General features: G+C 41.6%; 1 protein-coding gene across 5 annotated transcripts in view; it reads right to left on the bottom strand.

The window, feature by feature from the left end:
- LIN54 (lin-54 DREAM MuvB core complex component) overlaps positions 1-14,868 on the bottom strand; it is a 35,296-nt gene that overhangs the window by 5,473 nt on the left and 14,955 nt on the right. For 3 of the 5 annotated variants that reach the window (XM_032223935.1, XM_032223933.1, XM_032223932.1), the window contains exons 4-12: positions 11,627-11,747; positions 9,450-9,592; positions 7,516-7,674; positions 6,375-6,591; positions 5,246-5,322; positions 4,898-5,095; positions 2,349-2,440; positions 1,155-1,226; positions 78-180 (exon numbers count right to left, since the gene is read on the bottom strand). In XM_032223935.1, the coding sequence (XP_032079826.1) occupies positions 78-180; positions 1,155-1,226; positions 2,349-2,440; positions 4,898-5,095; positions 5,246-5,322; positions 6,375-6,591; positions 7,516-7,674; positions 9,450-9,592; positions 11,627-11,747 (1,182 nt within the window). The remainder of the gene's footprint in view (positions 1-77; positions 181-1,154; positions 1,227-2,348; positions 2,441-4,897; positions 5,096-5,245; positions 5,323-6,374; positions 6,592-7,515; positions 7,675-9,449; positions 9,593-11,626; positions 11,748-14,868) is intronic. The other 2 variants (XM_032223937.1, XM_032223936.1) reach the window with 2 other exon arrangements.

The raw sequence follows: 14,868 nt of genomic DNA on the forward strand, positions 1-14,868 counted from the left end.
ATGGCTACTGTGAACTTGGGAAATGTTATTTCCCCAAGATGACAAAGGATCGTTATTTCTTAAAAAAAACACCTTACCTTGATTGCCTTTTGCCTATCGTTTTCATGGTCCAGGTTGTTATAGCAATTTGTACAGTTGCAATTGTTGCAGAACTCCCCATTTGCAAAGCAATCACAGTATCTGTAATAAAAAACACCACCACCAAATGATGCTTGACCAATTCAGTGCAGAGTTTGACTCCTTCCTCTTCTGCATCCAACCACACAGAATCTCTTAAATGTTGGGAGAAACTTCTGGACATAGAAGGTTGGCAACCTGCTGGACTTTTATCTGAAACATCTGTCCAAACCTATGCAAAGGTGTGTGTGTGTGTGTGTGTGTGTGTGTGTGTGTATTCATGAGTGTGAGCATGTTAACTTCGGGCTTAGCAGGAATTCTCAACATGAAATGAGGCATAAAAATGGTCCAGGCTCTTTCAAAGGAACCAACAAATTAAAAACCAGCTGCTTCTAAAGGCTGCCTCTAAAGAAAAGACGTTTGACAATCATCTCACATGGAGCTCAGATGTTCTCCCCCTGCCCCCCTCCTCCTGATTCAATTGGCTCCAACCTTGCTAAGCTTTTGTAAGGCATTAAAAACCCGAGGCTTCCACAGATGTTCAGGCTGGAATGTTAGATGTGCCCATTTTGAGATGATATAATATCATCTATCTTAATTATTGTTTATAACAATTTGATAGCTACCCAGAGTCACTTAGGTGAGTGATCAGCTGTAAAAAAATTGGTTAAATTGATACAAAAAAATAAGGAAATAAACTAGCATGAATTGCTCCTAAAGGAAAAGGTAGATTTCTTTCAGTTTAGCAGCTATACATTCATAAAATCATAAAAATATTGCTTATACACCTTTTTCTGCAAGGCGAGGTTTACTGCTGGTCTGCCCCTAAGTCTGAATCATTCAGCTATAGATCATTGCACAGAGACCTGTTCTAATCATGCAAATAGACAGTATCATTTCAGTAGATTTTTACAGAATAATTTTTAAAGTGGGATCCCTGGAGAAAATGGGGTTTTCGTTCTTCCGGGGTTTTCTTCTAATATACAGCAAAAAGTGGATTTTTAAACCTCCAAAGAGGCTATGTATATAATACTCACAGCTTAAGACACAGTGATTTTGTACAATTGCAGGGCTTCCTTGGACGATTTGCAGATTCAGACGAGATTATTCTAGAAGATAAGATTTCAGTATCATTGTATTTATTTATATCTCAATGTTTCTAAACCGCCAATCTGCCTCAGATGGGCCTCTGGGCAGTGTGCAATATAATATAATCAATCAATGAAATGCAGAAAGATTAACGTTAACATTAAAATTGTTAGGATTAAAATTAAAATAAATTACAGAATAATGACATTATAAACTTCCAAAGGGTAAAAATCCCAAAATGGCAATTTAATACTGATTATTACAGGCAAGGAGGGGATTCTCGTGGGGCTAGCTCAGTGATGGTTAACCTTTTTGGTACCAAGGGCTGAAACTGGTTCGTACGTGCGCGACGGAGCACCAGAACCTGGAAGAGAGTAGCTGGCCGGTGCGCATGCGTGTGGCGGCCAGCTGCTGTTCCGGGTTCCAGTGTGTGCATGCGTGCCAGCCAGCTGGTCTTTGCGTGAAGACCAGCTGTCTGGCATGCATGCATGGGACGAAACCCAGAAGAGCAGCTGGCAATGGCACGCATGCCCACACACGTGCCATAGGTTCGTCATCACAGGGCTAGCCCATCCCACGGTTGTGTGGTCCTCTGTGCCCCCCACCGAAGGCCGCAGAACCAAATTTTGATCCCTTTGCAGAAGACTAAGAGAGCGTGGGCCTCCAGGGGCAGCAGTAGAGAAGGCTTTCTCTGCGAAGAGATAGGCCATTTTCCCCCAATCTGTTTTCAGACTTTGCATTATCAAAACAAAACAAAACAAAACAAAAAAACATGATGTAAACATAAACTAGATGGATGGACCGGCTTTTCTTTTATTGGATTCTTCTGCATAGAAATGGCTACAAGATTATATTCTAACATTTGTAAGACCATTGTCTCTATGTTTATCTATTTTTGACAGCTCATTTCAATTTCTTTCCCTGTCTTGAGTCTCTGGGATAAAATAACCAAATCAATAACACAATAATCTAATCAGGTAGCCAAGCTATATGCAAAGCAAAGAAGGAAATCTTCAGTTTCTCGGGTATGTGGACAAAACTGCAGCAGCTGTTTTTTTAATAGTTGAACATTAAATGCTTTTCCCATCTCATCTCCTTCCGTGTAGTAAGCATGTGGCATAATTTGCGTAGACAATACCCACCCATTGAATGGAAGTCGGGCTTGAGTCTGGATACTTGATGTCCCACTAAGACTAGTGCTGCTCGCTATGGAGACACAAGATGGCTGCTGTAGCTTAAAAAACACACACACACAGTTAATGCATGACATGCTGTTTGTAGGTGAGGATTTTTCACAAATAGCTGCATTAATCACACACCCTTCTTTTCCCATTCTTGGAAGTCGGAAGGTGGTCAATGGTATTTTTAAACAACATGGCTTTCTAGAAACTTAGCCTTAAATGATATTTTTCCAATTTAGTATACCTACAAGGGTAGCCTAATCTCTTGTTATTGTAGTTGCAATTATGATTATGAATAAAGACTAAAAAAGTGATGTGACTTAAAAATAGCAGCCTGCTAACTACAGGTACATTAAAAAAATATGCTCAAATTTGCAATTTGTGTTGGCAACTTTAAGACTTGTGGACTTCAACTCAGCTTTGCTGGCTGAGGAACTCTGGGAGTTGAAGTCCACAAGTCTTAAAGTTGTCACATTGGAAACCTCTGGTCTTAAGCACTTTAGCTTCAGGAGTCAAAATTCCACAGGTACATAAAATGTACAAAGTTTAACAGGTGCTCAGCATGGTGCATCCTCTCTTTTAACAATAACGTTACAATTCTCTGCAGCTCCAGTATTTACTTTGGGCTCCTTATTGCCCTTAGTGGACTTCTACAAAACATTTCTTTATAGGTCTTCTGAAACTCATTTTACAATACCCCCATTCCCCCCGCATCTCAATACATTTAAGGCTAGGTAACATCATAATGGATAAGCATCCTAAAAACAAATAAAACTGATCCAAGTATTCATTCAGAATGTGTAATAAATACGGGGAGAAATTAGTGCTGAAGGGAAGAGTGTAACCCAAAGCAAGCTTGTGAACCTGATTTTCCCTATTCGTATCTTATGCTTTCCATAAAAGTATTTGGCTATCATAATTTTTCCCCCCCTGCACCTTTTGCACCAGCTGGCTGTTCTCCAAATTATGGATTTCAACACTCAAACCTCTTAGAATAGTGATGCCGAACCTTTTTGGCACAGAGTTTTTGTGCACATTTCACACGCTCGTCTGGGATGCAACCTGGAAGAGGAGCTGCCGAGGGGGCATGTGTGTGCAGGAAAGTGAACGTCCGGTTTCTGGCGCACACATGTGCAGTGGCCAGCTAGTCACCCAGTTACTGGCGCACATGCACGTGTGACAATCAGCCGGCCGGCATAAATGTGCACGCTGGAAAACATTAAGACCAGCTCTTCCAGTTTCCAGCACTGCCACATGCACAAAAGTCCCTTCTGGGAAAAGGGCAGCATAGAAATATAATAAATTCAAAATTCAAAAGGCCAGCTGATCGTTGCACGCGCAAGAAACCAGGAAGAGGAACGGGCAATGCCACCAACATGGGTCCATGTGGCATTTTGGAAATGCGTGCCCTAGGTTCGCCATCACGGCCTTAGAAGATTGGCTGGAACATTCTGGGAGGTGAGGCCCACACAACTGAAGAATGTACCGGCCACGGAAGACAATGTGGAAGAAGAAGAGCTGCTCTTCTTTCTTGCCCGCCCCTTTAAATATTGCCAAGCTGAGTTGCTCTAAATGTGATATTGTGAAAGTACATTCTGCTTAGCCATCTAAATTACACTGTCTCACACTTCATTTCTTACAGCTTTGTTCCGATTTGCACACAGCCCCCCCGCCACCAGATTTTAGGGAATAAAGAACATTTCCTCTTTTCAGGAGCCCAACGGATAAATTTTCTAGGCTCCGTTAAGCAGCCAACTGCTTCATATGCAACTATGTTTAATCTCAACTTTCAAAATGAAGAAAACAACTCAGATTTATTTCTAAGGTTTAACCTTACCGAGGAGCTGTTTCTGGCAGCAGTTAGAAATCCTTTAAACCACGGCTCGGCAATCTTAAACACTCAAAGAGCCACAAAGGTCCTAACCGGAAGCTCCTTGTTCAATTCTGAAGCCGACTGGAAGTCTGGTTTCCCCACCATAGAATCTCCTCCTAGCTCAGCATCCTTTTTCCTCTGCTGACTGGAAGTCCAGTTCCCCCACCATAGAGTCTCCTCCTAGCATGGAGTCCTTTTTCCTTTTACTGACTGGCAAGAGGGAGCTGCAGCAGAGGGATGAAAGAGCCACATGTGGCTCCAGAGCCACAGATTGCTGACCCCCTGCTTTAAACCAACGCTTCTCATCTCAGTAACTTTTAAGATGTGTGGACTTCAATTCCCAGAATTCCCTAGCCAGCATGCTGAAAAGGTTCAGAAGGCTTAGAAACTGCCTGCAACTACCAAATATACAAACTCTCTAGCCCAGGGCTGTCAAACTCCCAGCTTGCGGGCCACATGCATCATGCACTGGCCATGCCCACCCCCCAGTTTAGTGAAGGGGGAAAAAGTCCTGATACATCACTTGACGCTGCCGTGATGACCTGAGTTTGACACCCCTGCTCTAGCCTCTCCTTCAAGAGTATTAGTTATAAACACCATATATTATTTTTGTAAATTCCTTCTCATAATCTCATACCTGTGTGACATACTGAGCAGGGAGAAACGCATAGCCCACGTTTCCTGTGCCATGGGCAGGGGCCAGGACAGTGCCAGGGGGAAGGTTGGTGAGGTTGGGTTGGATTTGTGGCAGTGGTGTGGCAGGCATAATGAGTCTCTGTTGTGGCTGGCTTGTGGTAACTATCTGCGAAGTTGTGTTCATTGGTTTGGGGGCCACCTGCAAGGAAGGAAATATTCAGGGTGTCTTGTCTTGTGTACCAAACTGTAATCTTTTGCAACAAATAACTTTATAAGGATAGCAAGAATTGAATGAATTGAAAGTGAAAAACTGGCTTCGTAGTACGAAGCTGGTGTACATGGAACTCACTTGTTTGACTGTCTGCGTTGCTGGGATAATTGGAACAGACATCCGTACAGGGGTTGCATTCACCACCACTGGTTTGGCTGTTGAAAAGAAATTGCATCAGATATAACAGGCAACTTGATAGACTAGGACGTTAAGAAAAGGGTGGGCAGCTTCCTTAATTAGCCAGTCATCCCTCATTCTCATCTATTAGAACATAAGCTGGCAGATCTATCTTGAGCTATGTCATATTCAGCAAGATATGCTACCCAGCATGTCATATCCTCCTGTCCATATATAAATAGCTGCAGAAGATGTCATGAATTGCAAAAATGCCTATTATAAAAGCCGCATACAATTTCGTTTAGAAATCTAATGTCAGGGAAGCAAAATAAGAACATGGCACATATAAGCATCTTGAAGGTAGAAATATAATTTCCACAGTAGCATATATATGCATTCCATTTATTGGGGTAGCTTTAACAGTGGTGGGTTCCGGACTCCATTGCAACCAGTACGGTACTCCATTGACGCCAGTAATAATTAATTTTATTCTTGTTTTGCAGCCATTTGTACCAATTGTTCCAAATTTCATAATATTCCGACTCTTCTTTATCTTTTAATTTCAGTGTTAATTTGTCCATCTCTGCACAATCCAAAGTTTTTTTTATCACTAATTCGTCAAAGGGGGTAATATTTTGTTTCCAGCATTGGGCAAATGCTATTCTAGCTGTAGTTAGCAGATGGGTTAACATGTACTTAATTTTATTTGTATATTTCCCTTTGATTATTCCCAGTAGAAAGATTTTGGGTATTTTATCTGTTCTCCTGTAATTTCTTGCACCCATTTCCAAATTTTTGTCCAATATTTCTGTGTTTCCGGGCAGGTCCACCATATGTGATAATAAGTCCCTTGTACTTTTTTACACTTCCAGCAGGTGGGCTTCATATTTGGGTACATTTTAGCCGATCTTGTTGGTGATAAATGCCAACGATAAAACGTTTTGTATATATTTTCTTTAAGTGCTGATGATCATGTTAGTTTATAATTTGTGTTCCAAATTCTTTCCCAATCCACTAGATCTATGTTGTAACCAAAGTTTTTGGCCCATGCATCTATATTTTAATATATTCAAATAAAGATTTTTCTAACCTTGCTGCAGGGTTGCAGTGCTGGTGCTTGGATTCTGATTGGCTGGTTGTGCTGCACTACTGGCAGTGGTGGCGGTTACAAGCCGGACATAGTGGAATTTGCTTCCAGGAACCTGAATTTGCTGGACATTGGGTGCCGTTGTCAAGGGAATTATTGTCTTAAATTGAGAAGTACCCACTCCCCCAACAGTGAGGGTCTGTACTGCAGATTTCACAGCCTGTGGAAACGATATAAAATATATATATATTTGAGATTGCTGGCAAGCCAGTTCTTCATTTCTAATGAGAGTCAGCACAATTCCCCCTCGGGTCCGAGACTAACATACAGATAAAACAGTGCTGCCACGCCGTTCATGGTTAGACCAGAAGCTATTTGCTGAGTATAGATTCTGCATTGGCTTTAAGCTATTTCCTTTCAGTGGCGCTTTAATTTCAATTAGAAAGAAAAGGAAAAAGAGAAGGAAGAATGGAATAGAATAACAGAACAGAATAGTCGAAAGGGACTTAGGAGGTCTTCTAGTCCAATCCTTTGCTTAGGCAGGAAACCCTATACCATTTCAGACAAATGGTTGTCCAATCTCTTCTTAAAAACCTCCCGTGTTGGAGCATCTACAACTTCTGGAGGCTAGTTGTTCCACTGATTAATTGTTCTAACTATTCAGGAAATTGCTTTTGTCTTTCATTAGTTTCCATCCATTGCTTCTTGTCCTGACTTCAGGGGCTTTGGAAAATAGCTTGACTCCCTCGTCTTTGTGGCAGCCCCTGAGATATTGGAACACTACTATCATGTCACCCCTGGTCCTTCTTTTCCAGAAGGAAGGAAGGAAAGAAGGAAGGAAGGAAAGAAGGAAGGAAGGAAAGAAGGAAGAAAGGAAAGAAGGAAGGAAGGAAAGAAGGAAGGAAAAGGGTGGGTGGTGGGCAGAAAGGAAGGGGAAGGAAGGAGAGGGAAGGAATGAAAGAAAGAAGAAAGGAAGGAAGGAAGAAGAAGGGTTGAAGAAAGAAAGGAAGGAGAAGGGTAGAGGGAAGAAGGGAAGGAAGGAAGGAAGGAAGGAAGAACAATAAATCGTGCCTGAAGCTATGCAATTCTGCAAATCACAATCTGAAGAACAGGCTCTCAGAACAGGACTCAGATGAGCGTGTACCTGAGCAGTTGTACTGTTTGCAACCGCTTTCCCTGGGGAAGATGGCGTTGAATGCTGCACTGTGAGAATCTGCTGTCCCAGCGCTACGTTTAGGGGAACACCAACTGTTTTCTGAGGGGAGCTTGGAGGCTGCGAGGCGACCGACACCACCGTTAGCTGCTTAACAGGATCACACAAGTACAGAGTCAAAATAGGCAACATTGCAAACGTATAAGAGGTCAAGACTTCCCACACTATGAGTAGGGTCTGGAGGCAAAATGAGCAAGGGAGGGATTCAAAATGAAACAGGGCTGCCTTATTACATTTTGGAAAAAAGTAAACCTATTATCAACTGGGGAGGGAGGGATGGAAGAAAGGTAGTGGGAGGGGTTGGGGCAGTGGCAGCTACAAGTCTGTTAAACCCAGAGTTTGCATAGCTGTATTAGCTATGGCAAATCTAGACAGCAGACTAAAAAGCAGAGACATCACCCTGCCAACAAAAGTGTGTATAGTCAAGGCTATGGTTTTCCCAGTTGCAATGGCCGGCTGTGAAAGTTGGACCATAAGGAAGGCTGAGTGCCAAAGAATGGAGGCCTTTGAACTATGGTGCTGGCGAAGACTCCTGCGAGTCCTGCGAGTCCCTTGGCCTGCAAGGCGATCCTAGAGGAAATCCTAGAGGAAATCAACCCTGACTGCTCTTTAGAAGGCCAGATCCTGAAGAGGAAACCCCAATACTTTGGCCACCTAATGAGAAGGAAGGACTCCCTGGAGAAGAGCCTCATGCTGGGAAGGATTGAGGGCAAAAGAAGAAGGGGGCGACAGAGGAGGAGGTGGCTGGATGGAGTCACTGAAGCAGTCGGCGTGAGCTTCAATGGACTCCAGAGGATGGTAGAGGACAGGAAGGTCTGGAGGAATATTGTCCATGGGGTCGCAATGGTTTGGACACGACTTCACAACTAACAACAAATTAACGTACAGGTAGTCCTTGACTTACAATCACAATTGAGCCCAAAATTTTCTAATGTTAAGCAGGACAGTTGTTAAGTGAGTTGTGCCCCATTTTACAGTCTTTCCTGACACAGTTGTTAAGTGAATTACTCCAGTTGTTAAGTTATAACACGGTGGTTAAGTGAATCTGACTCCCCCACTGACTTTGCTTGTCAGGAGGTTGCAAAAGTGATGACATCACCCCAAGACACAGCGACCGTCATAAATATGAATCAGTTGCAAAGCGTCTGAATTTTGATCACTTGACTATGGGGATGCCGCAATGATTGTAAGTGTGAAAAGAGGTCATAAGTCACTTTTTTCAGTGCCATTGTAACTTTGAATGGTCACTAAATGAATTATTTTAAGTCAAGGACAGAAATGGTATTCAGCATGTTCTGACCAGTTCTGGAGAACCAGCAGCGGAAATTTTGAGTAGTTTGGAGAAGCGGTAAATACCACCTATGTCTAACCCCCCACCCCCCCATCTATTCTCTGTCTCCCAAGTCCCAGCTGATTGGGAGGAAATTGAGATTTTACGGTATCCTTCCCCTGCCATGCCCACAAAGCCACGCCCACATAACCGGTAGTAAAAAAAAATTGAATTGCACCACTGGTCAGGGACTACCTGTATCTAATTCCTTCATTGGCTCAAATAATACTTTCTTTCATACTCATTTTTATTTGGAGGATTTGTGAGTTTCCCTTTAGCACAAATTCCCATGGCAGAATGATGCCAGAGAGCAGACAATTCTAAAACAGCTGAAAACAGCCAGAATCCTTCAGAAAGTCCATTTCAAAATCAGACTAACTTAGTTGAAGTGGAACATACATTTCAATCGTTTTCACACCAATTCATTTGTGTAAACGGGAGCATGGACTGTGGAATTCCTTAGCAATGTGTCTCAAATGTGAAAACTGGAGTCAGAAATACAATATATACATAAGCAACTGAAATATAAGTTTACCTTATTTGGGGATTTCAAAGGGGAGATTGCTATCTTATTTGGTGCCTCCTGTATTGTAGAACTTAAAGTTGTCCCAATAACGCTTTCTGATATAGTTACAGTTTTGGGGGGTGTCCCCGGAGCAGTCTGCGTAAGAACTCTACCTGTAAAAAAAAAGTGTTATAATCTTACCCATCTTCTCAGCTGAGTGCAAGATTTTCTGTAAAGGCATTAGCACTTTCTATGAGCTAGAGGAATTGGTTTTTAATAGCAGATCACTTAACTTTAAAAATAAGCATACAATTTAAATTTAAACTGATGCAATAATCACATTTTGTGGAACTATAAAATATATTACCAGTACATACTTCACTGAATTATTTCTCTCTCTTGAATCGCCTACCTACTACTTTATTTTTTAAAAAAAAAAAAACCAATATTGGCAATTAAAAACAAAATGGCCTTCATCTAAAAACTCACCAAGTAAGCAGATACCCCAAATAGCAGTAAAAAACTAAACAAAACACTTTTTCGCATAACTAGAGAATCACCCCCATTACCAAAAACACCCCAAACCCATTATTCTCTTTCGAACAAGTACAGTTTTTATAGTAGTGCATCTTAATCTAATTCCAAAATGTTGATACAATTTTGATTCTGCTCTTAATAATTTGTTAAACGTCATAAAAGACAAATAAGATTTTTTAGCAGATTTTTTCCCCTTCTACAACACCTTACAGACATTATATCAACAGTGTTATGTCATTATGTTGTTATGACAAATGAGATTTTTTATTAATCTGATCAAATATTGCCCAGAGTCACCCCAATCAGTGAGATGGGTGGTATACAAATTTAATAAATAAATTAAAACATTCAAGATAAATTTATGCCAGGATTTAACTCCCTTTCCTCTGCAGCCCACTCCTCTTATGTACAGTTTGTAAATGAATCTGCAAATGTTTGCCCCATAATTCCTCTGCAGTGCAAAAGAGAAACAATCTTGAGCATTTTTTTCCCTTGGACAAAAGAAAAAAAAGTAGATAATTCCAAACATTGTTGCAGTGGAAAAAATAAAGATTTCCTAAGAAAGGATTGATCTTCTGCTCTAAAACAAAAATAAGTATGCCAAAATATGCTGAAATGGGGCAGGAATGCTTCAAATAATATGTACGATCAATCTATTGATTTCTTAGCAACAAAACCTGTCAATAATTGCAAATGGAATGACAGCACAATTCAAAGCCAACCAAGAGTGCATTTCTGCACTTTATTACATATTCATAAAACTGGGAAGCTTTCTGTATTTAGCACCCGGTAAGATGATTGCATGTCCTCCCACGTAATCAGACCAAGATCTGAGCTTCTAAAGATGATGAACTTTTACATACTTTCTACTTGACTAGAGAAGAGTCCTTTTTATGGCTGGCATTCAAAGTACCTGTGCTTAGGAAAATATTTCTTTAAACCATAAAAAAAAATCAAGAGCTTACAAACACAACTCCCTTTTACTGACTGATGCTGACTGACTGATGCTCTAAATGCAGTGTTTCTCAACCTTGGCGACTTTGAGATGGGTGGACTTCAATTCCTAGAATTCTTGGAGTTGTAGTCCACCCATCTTAAAGTCGCCAAAGTTGAAAAACACTGCATTTAGAGCAACTTTCCTCAAAATAACACAAACCGGAATGTGTTATTGTTTGGATGACAACTCCCAGAATTCCCGATCAGCAGTGCCGTTGGTCGCATTAGTTGGGAACTCTGGAATTCATCATCCTACTATATCTGAACAGCATCACTTCTCACGCAGGTTCCCCCAATCTAGTTTCGTTATCATTGGTGCTGAAGTTGGTGTCCTGGCTTTCTTAGCAATCAAAAAAAACAATGAGAAATCCAATGACCAATCATTTCTCCAAATGCAGGGACCAACTCCCAAACACCTCCCTACCAGGTATACTCTGCAGAGTTGAACCTTAAATATTTGGAGAGAACCCAGACTGAAGAAAGCTGTTCCGGGGCTTTCCATAATCTAATATCCTCCCAGTGCTTATGGGTTAACATAGTTTTGACAAATTTCAAGAAAATCCATGAAGAAATCAAAATCCATCAAAGGTCACTTTATACTTCCCATTCGCTTGTTACACCCTGGGTAAATATTACAACATGAAAAAAAGCCATTAATAGATATAGATATAAACCTGCAATGACTGGCGATACTTGAGTTGTCTGCCCTGTAACTGCTTTGCTATTGATTGGTTTTGTGATGATGAGTTTCGTTATCATTGGTGCTGAAGTTGGTGTCCTGGCTTTCTTAGCAATCTAAAAAAACAATGAGAAATCCAATGACCAATCATTTCTTAAAGAAGGGAAGCCAAAGTAGTTACAAGCAAGGGAGAACCAACCTTGACCCAACTCCACTAAAACACCTCCCACAAAAGGTAAAAGAACAGTCCAAAACTATCACATACAGTAATGGCCAAAATTGTTGAAACCTTTTGTGAAAAGTGCATTTTTTGAGGTTTGATGGCTAATAATACCACTTTTGGGGGGGGGATTTTCAAGATAATCATACTCCACTGCTGGAATGGCCTAGGAATAGCCCGGACCAGTGATGGCTAACCTTTTCCGGACTGAGTGCCCAAAGCGCAAGTGTGCACACATGTGCCCGAACCCCCCAAATGCAAATGCATGTGCAGCCCCCATGCAAGCATGCGCAGCCTCCCCACACACCCATGCATGTGCCCTCTGCATGCGCCTTGTCCCTTGCACATGCATGCATGACCCCTCACATGCGCCAAACCCCCAAAATGCAATGCGTGTGCAGCCCCACCTCTTCCCCATATGTATGTGCACCCCCGTACATGCCCCACACATGCACATGCCACCCACATGCGCTCCGCCCCCTGCCCATGTGAAGCAGAGACCAGACGACCAACTGGCCGGCAGGAGACACATGCACATACGCAGTGGAGCTGAACTAGGGAAACGGCTTGCATGGCCAGAGAGAGGGCGCTGCATGTCACCTGTGCCACGCGTGCTATAGGTTTGCCATCACAGGCCCAGACCTTAACCCAATTGAAAATCTATGGAAATTTGTTAGTCAGAAGCGACCCAGGAATAAAAGCCAGTTACTAGAAGCAATCATTCAATCTTGGTTTCACATTATAACAGCTGCAGAACTAAAAGACTTGGTTCATACTCCATGGAAAGACATTGTAAGGCCGTAGTTCATGCTAAAGGTTGCCCAACTAAGTATTAGCTGACATGATGATAATTTTTGTAACTCTCTTTTCTTCTATGGTGATAATTTTTGAATATCTCGTTTCTTGTATGATGATAATTTTTGTATATTTTGTTTCACTTTTCTTCTTTGCAACTGCTACTCCAATAGCAAATCCTTCATAGTTATTGCATTACATTCTTGATTAGATTATCTTTCCATTGATATATATATATACACACACACACATGCATAATCTTATGGTACTACTCAAAAAAAAAAAGAAATTGGTGTTAGCTAGTTTTAGAAAAAACACTTTTCCCAAAAGGTTTCCACAATTTTGGCCACTACTGTAAAAGCTACATGGGTAGGACAGGTGACACGGTCCTCGGCTTACGACCACAATTGAGTCCAAAATTTCTGTTCTTAAGTGAGACATTTGTTAAAAGAGTTTTGCCCCAGTTTGTGACCTTTTTTGCCACAAAAGTTGTTAAGTGAATCACTGCAGTTGATAAGTTAGTAACTCGGTGGTTAAGTGAATCTGGCTTATCAAAAGGTTGCAAAAGGAGAACACATGATCCCGGGACACGGCCAACCGTTATAAATATGAACCAGTTGCCAAGCAACTGAATTTTGATCATATGATCCTGGGTCCTATGCAAAGGTCATAACTGTGAGAAATAGTTTTAAGTCATATTTTTCAGTGCTGTTGTAACTTTGAACAGTTACTTTAAACAAACTGTTGTAAATCGAGGACTACCTTTACTAGGAGAGGATCCAGCCAGTGAGGAGTGGCTATAGCCGTGATGGCAAACCTATGGCACACATGTCAGAGGTGGCATGCAGAGACCTCACTGTGGGCACATGTGCCGTCACCAGCTGTTCTTCAGGTTTCTGGCACCCTAATGTACGCTGGCCAACTGGTCTTCACAGGCATCAGAACACCAGAAAATGCCTTGAAAATGGCCTGAAAAGTGCCCTAAAATGTTTTCAGGCTGATTTTTGGCCGTTTTGGGGCTGCTTTTTAGACCAAAAACAGTCCAAATAATGGGCTGAAAAATGGTCTTCAGGTTTCTGGTGCTGTGACACATGCGCGCACACATGCACGGTGTGGCACTCGGTGCTGAAAAGGTTTGCCATCACATGCCTCAATCAGGCATGTCCAAACCACAGCCCATGAGGTGCACATGGTCCTGAACAGGTAGTGCTAAGGCCCCACAAGATAATTTTTTTTATTTTGTAAAAGGCAGCTTTTTATTTATATACATTAAGTATATTATAAATTTTTGTATGCAGCCCAAGAATTACTTTTTACTTAATGCAGCCCAGACAAGCCAAAAGATTGGCCAACCATGGCCTAAATAGCCCTAGTTCTTTGCACTTTAAGAAAGAGATAATTCTTTGCCCAAAGTAATTATAATTTTAATGCAGGCTGCATAATACAGGTAAGTATGCGCCAGCTGTCAAGCCGCTGAATTTTGATCACGTAATCCAGAGGTTCCCAAACTTGGCAACTTTAAGACTTGTGGACTTCAACTCCCAGAATTCTCCAGGCTGGAGAATTCTGGGAGTTGAAGTCCACAAGTCTTAAAGTTGCCAAGTTTGGGAACCACTGACATAATCATAGGGATGCTACAAAGCTTGTAAGTGTGAAAAATGATCTTGTTACTTTTTTCAGTACCGTCATAACTTTGAATGGCCACTGAATGAACTATTGTAAGTTAAGGACTACCTGCATGTAGTTGGGGAGGGTGGGGTGGCTTAGTAATGTAATAGAGGAATGGGAGGCAAAATAAATGACTCAATTAATAGATTCATACATTGGTTCACTGTGTGTGTGTGTGCATGTGTGTATGTGTTTTCCAGCATAACTCTGGAACACCTCAAGCAATTTCAACCTAACTTGGTACACAGATAATTTACTCCTTGGAGAAAAATACTGTGGGAGTAAGACACCCCTACCAACCCTCTGGGGGGGGGGGGGGAGGGTGTTCTCTTAAGATGCAGCCTGTGTGCCTTTCAATGGCTTCTACTGTACAGCACAATGGAGTTGCCATGGTAATGGCTTCACAGTACTCCATAAGGGGGCTCCCTCTGCTAAGGGGGAAAATCCAACATTAGAAATTATGTTTGGTCCAGACATTTTCCCCCTACAAATAAATACTCGGGCAATGCTGGGTTATCGGCTAGTTACGAATAAGAATCTTCCCAAACTGGATT

The sequence above is a fragment of the Thamnophis elegans genome, chromosome 9 (assembly GCF_009769535.1).
Source record: "Thamnophis elegans isolate rThaEle1 chromosome 9, rThaEle1.pri, whole genome shotgun sequence".
Taxonomy (NCBI): domain Eukaryota; kingdom Metazoa; phylum Chordata; class Lepidosauria; order Squamata; family Colubridae; genus Thamnophis; species Thamnophis elegans.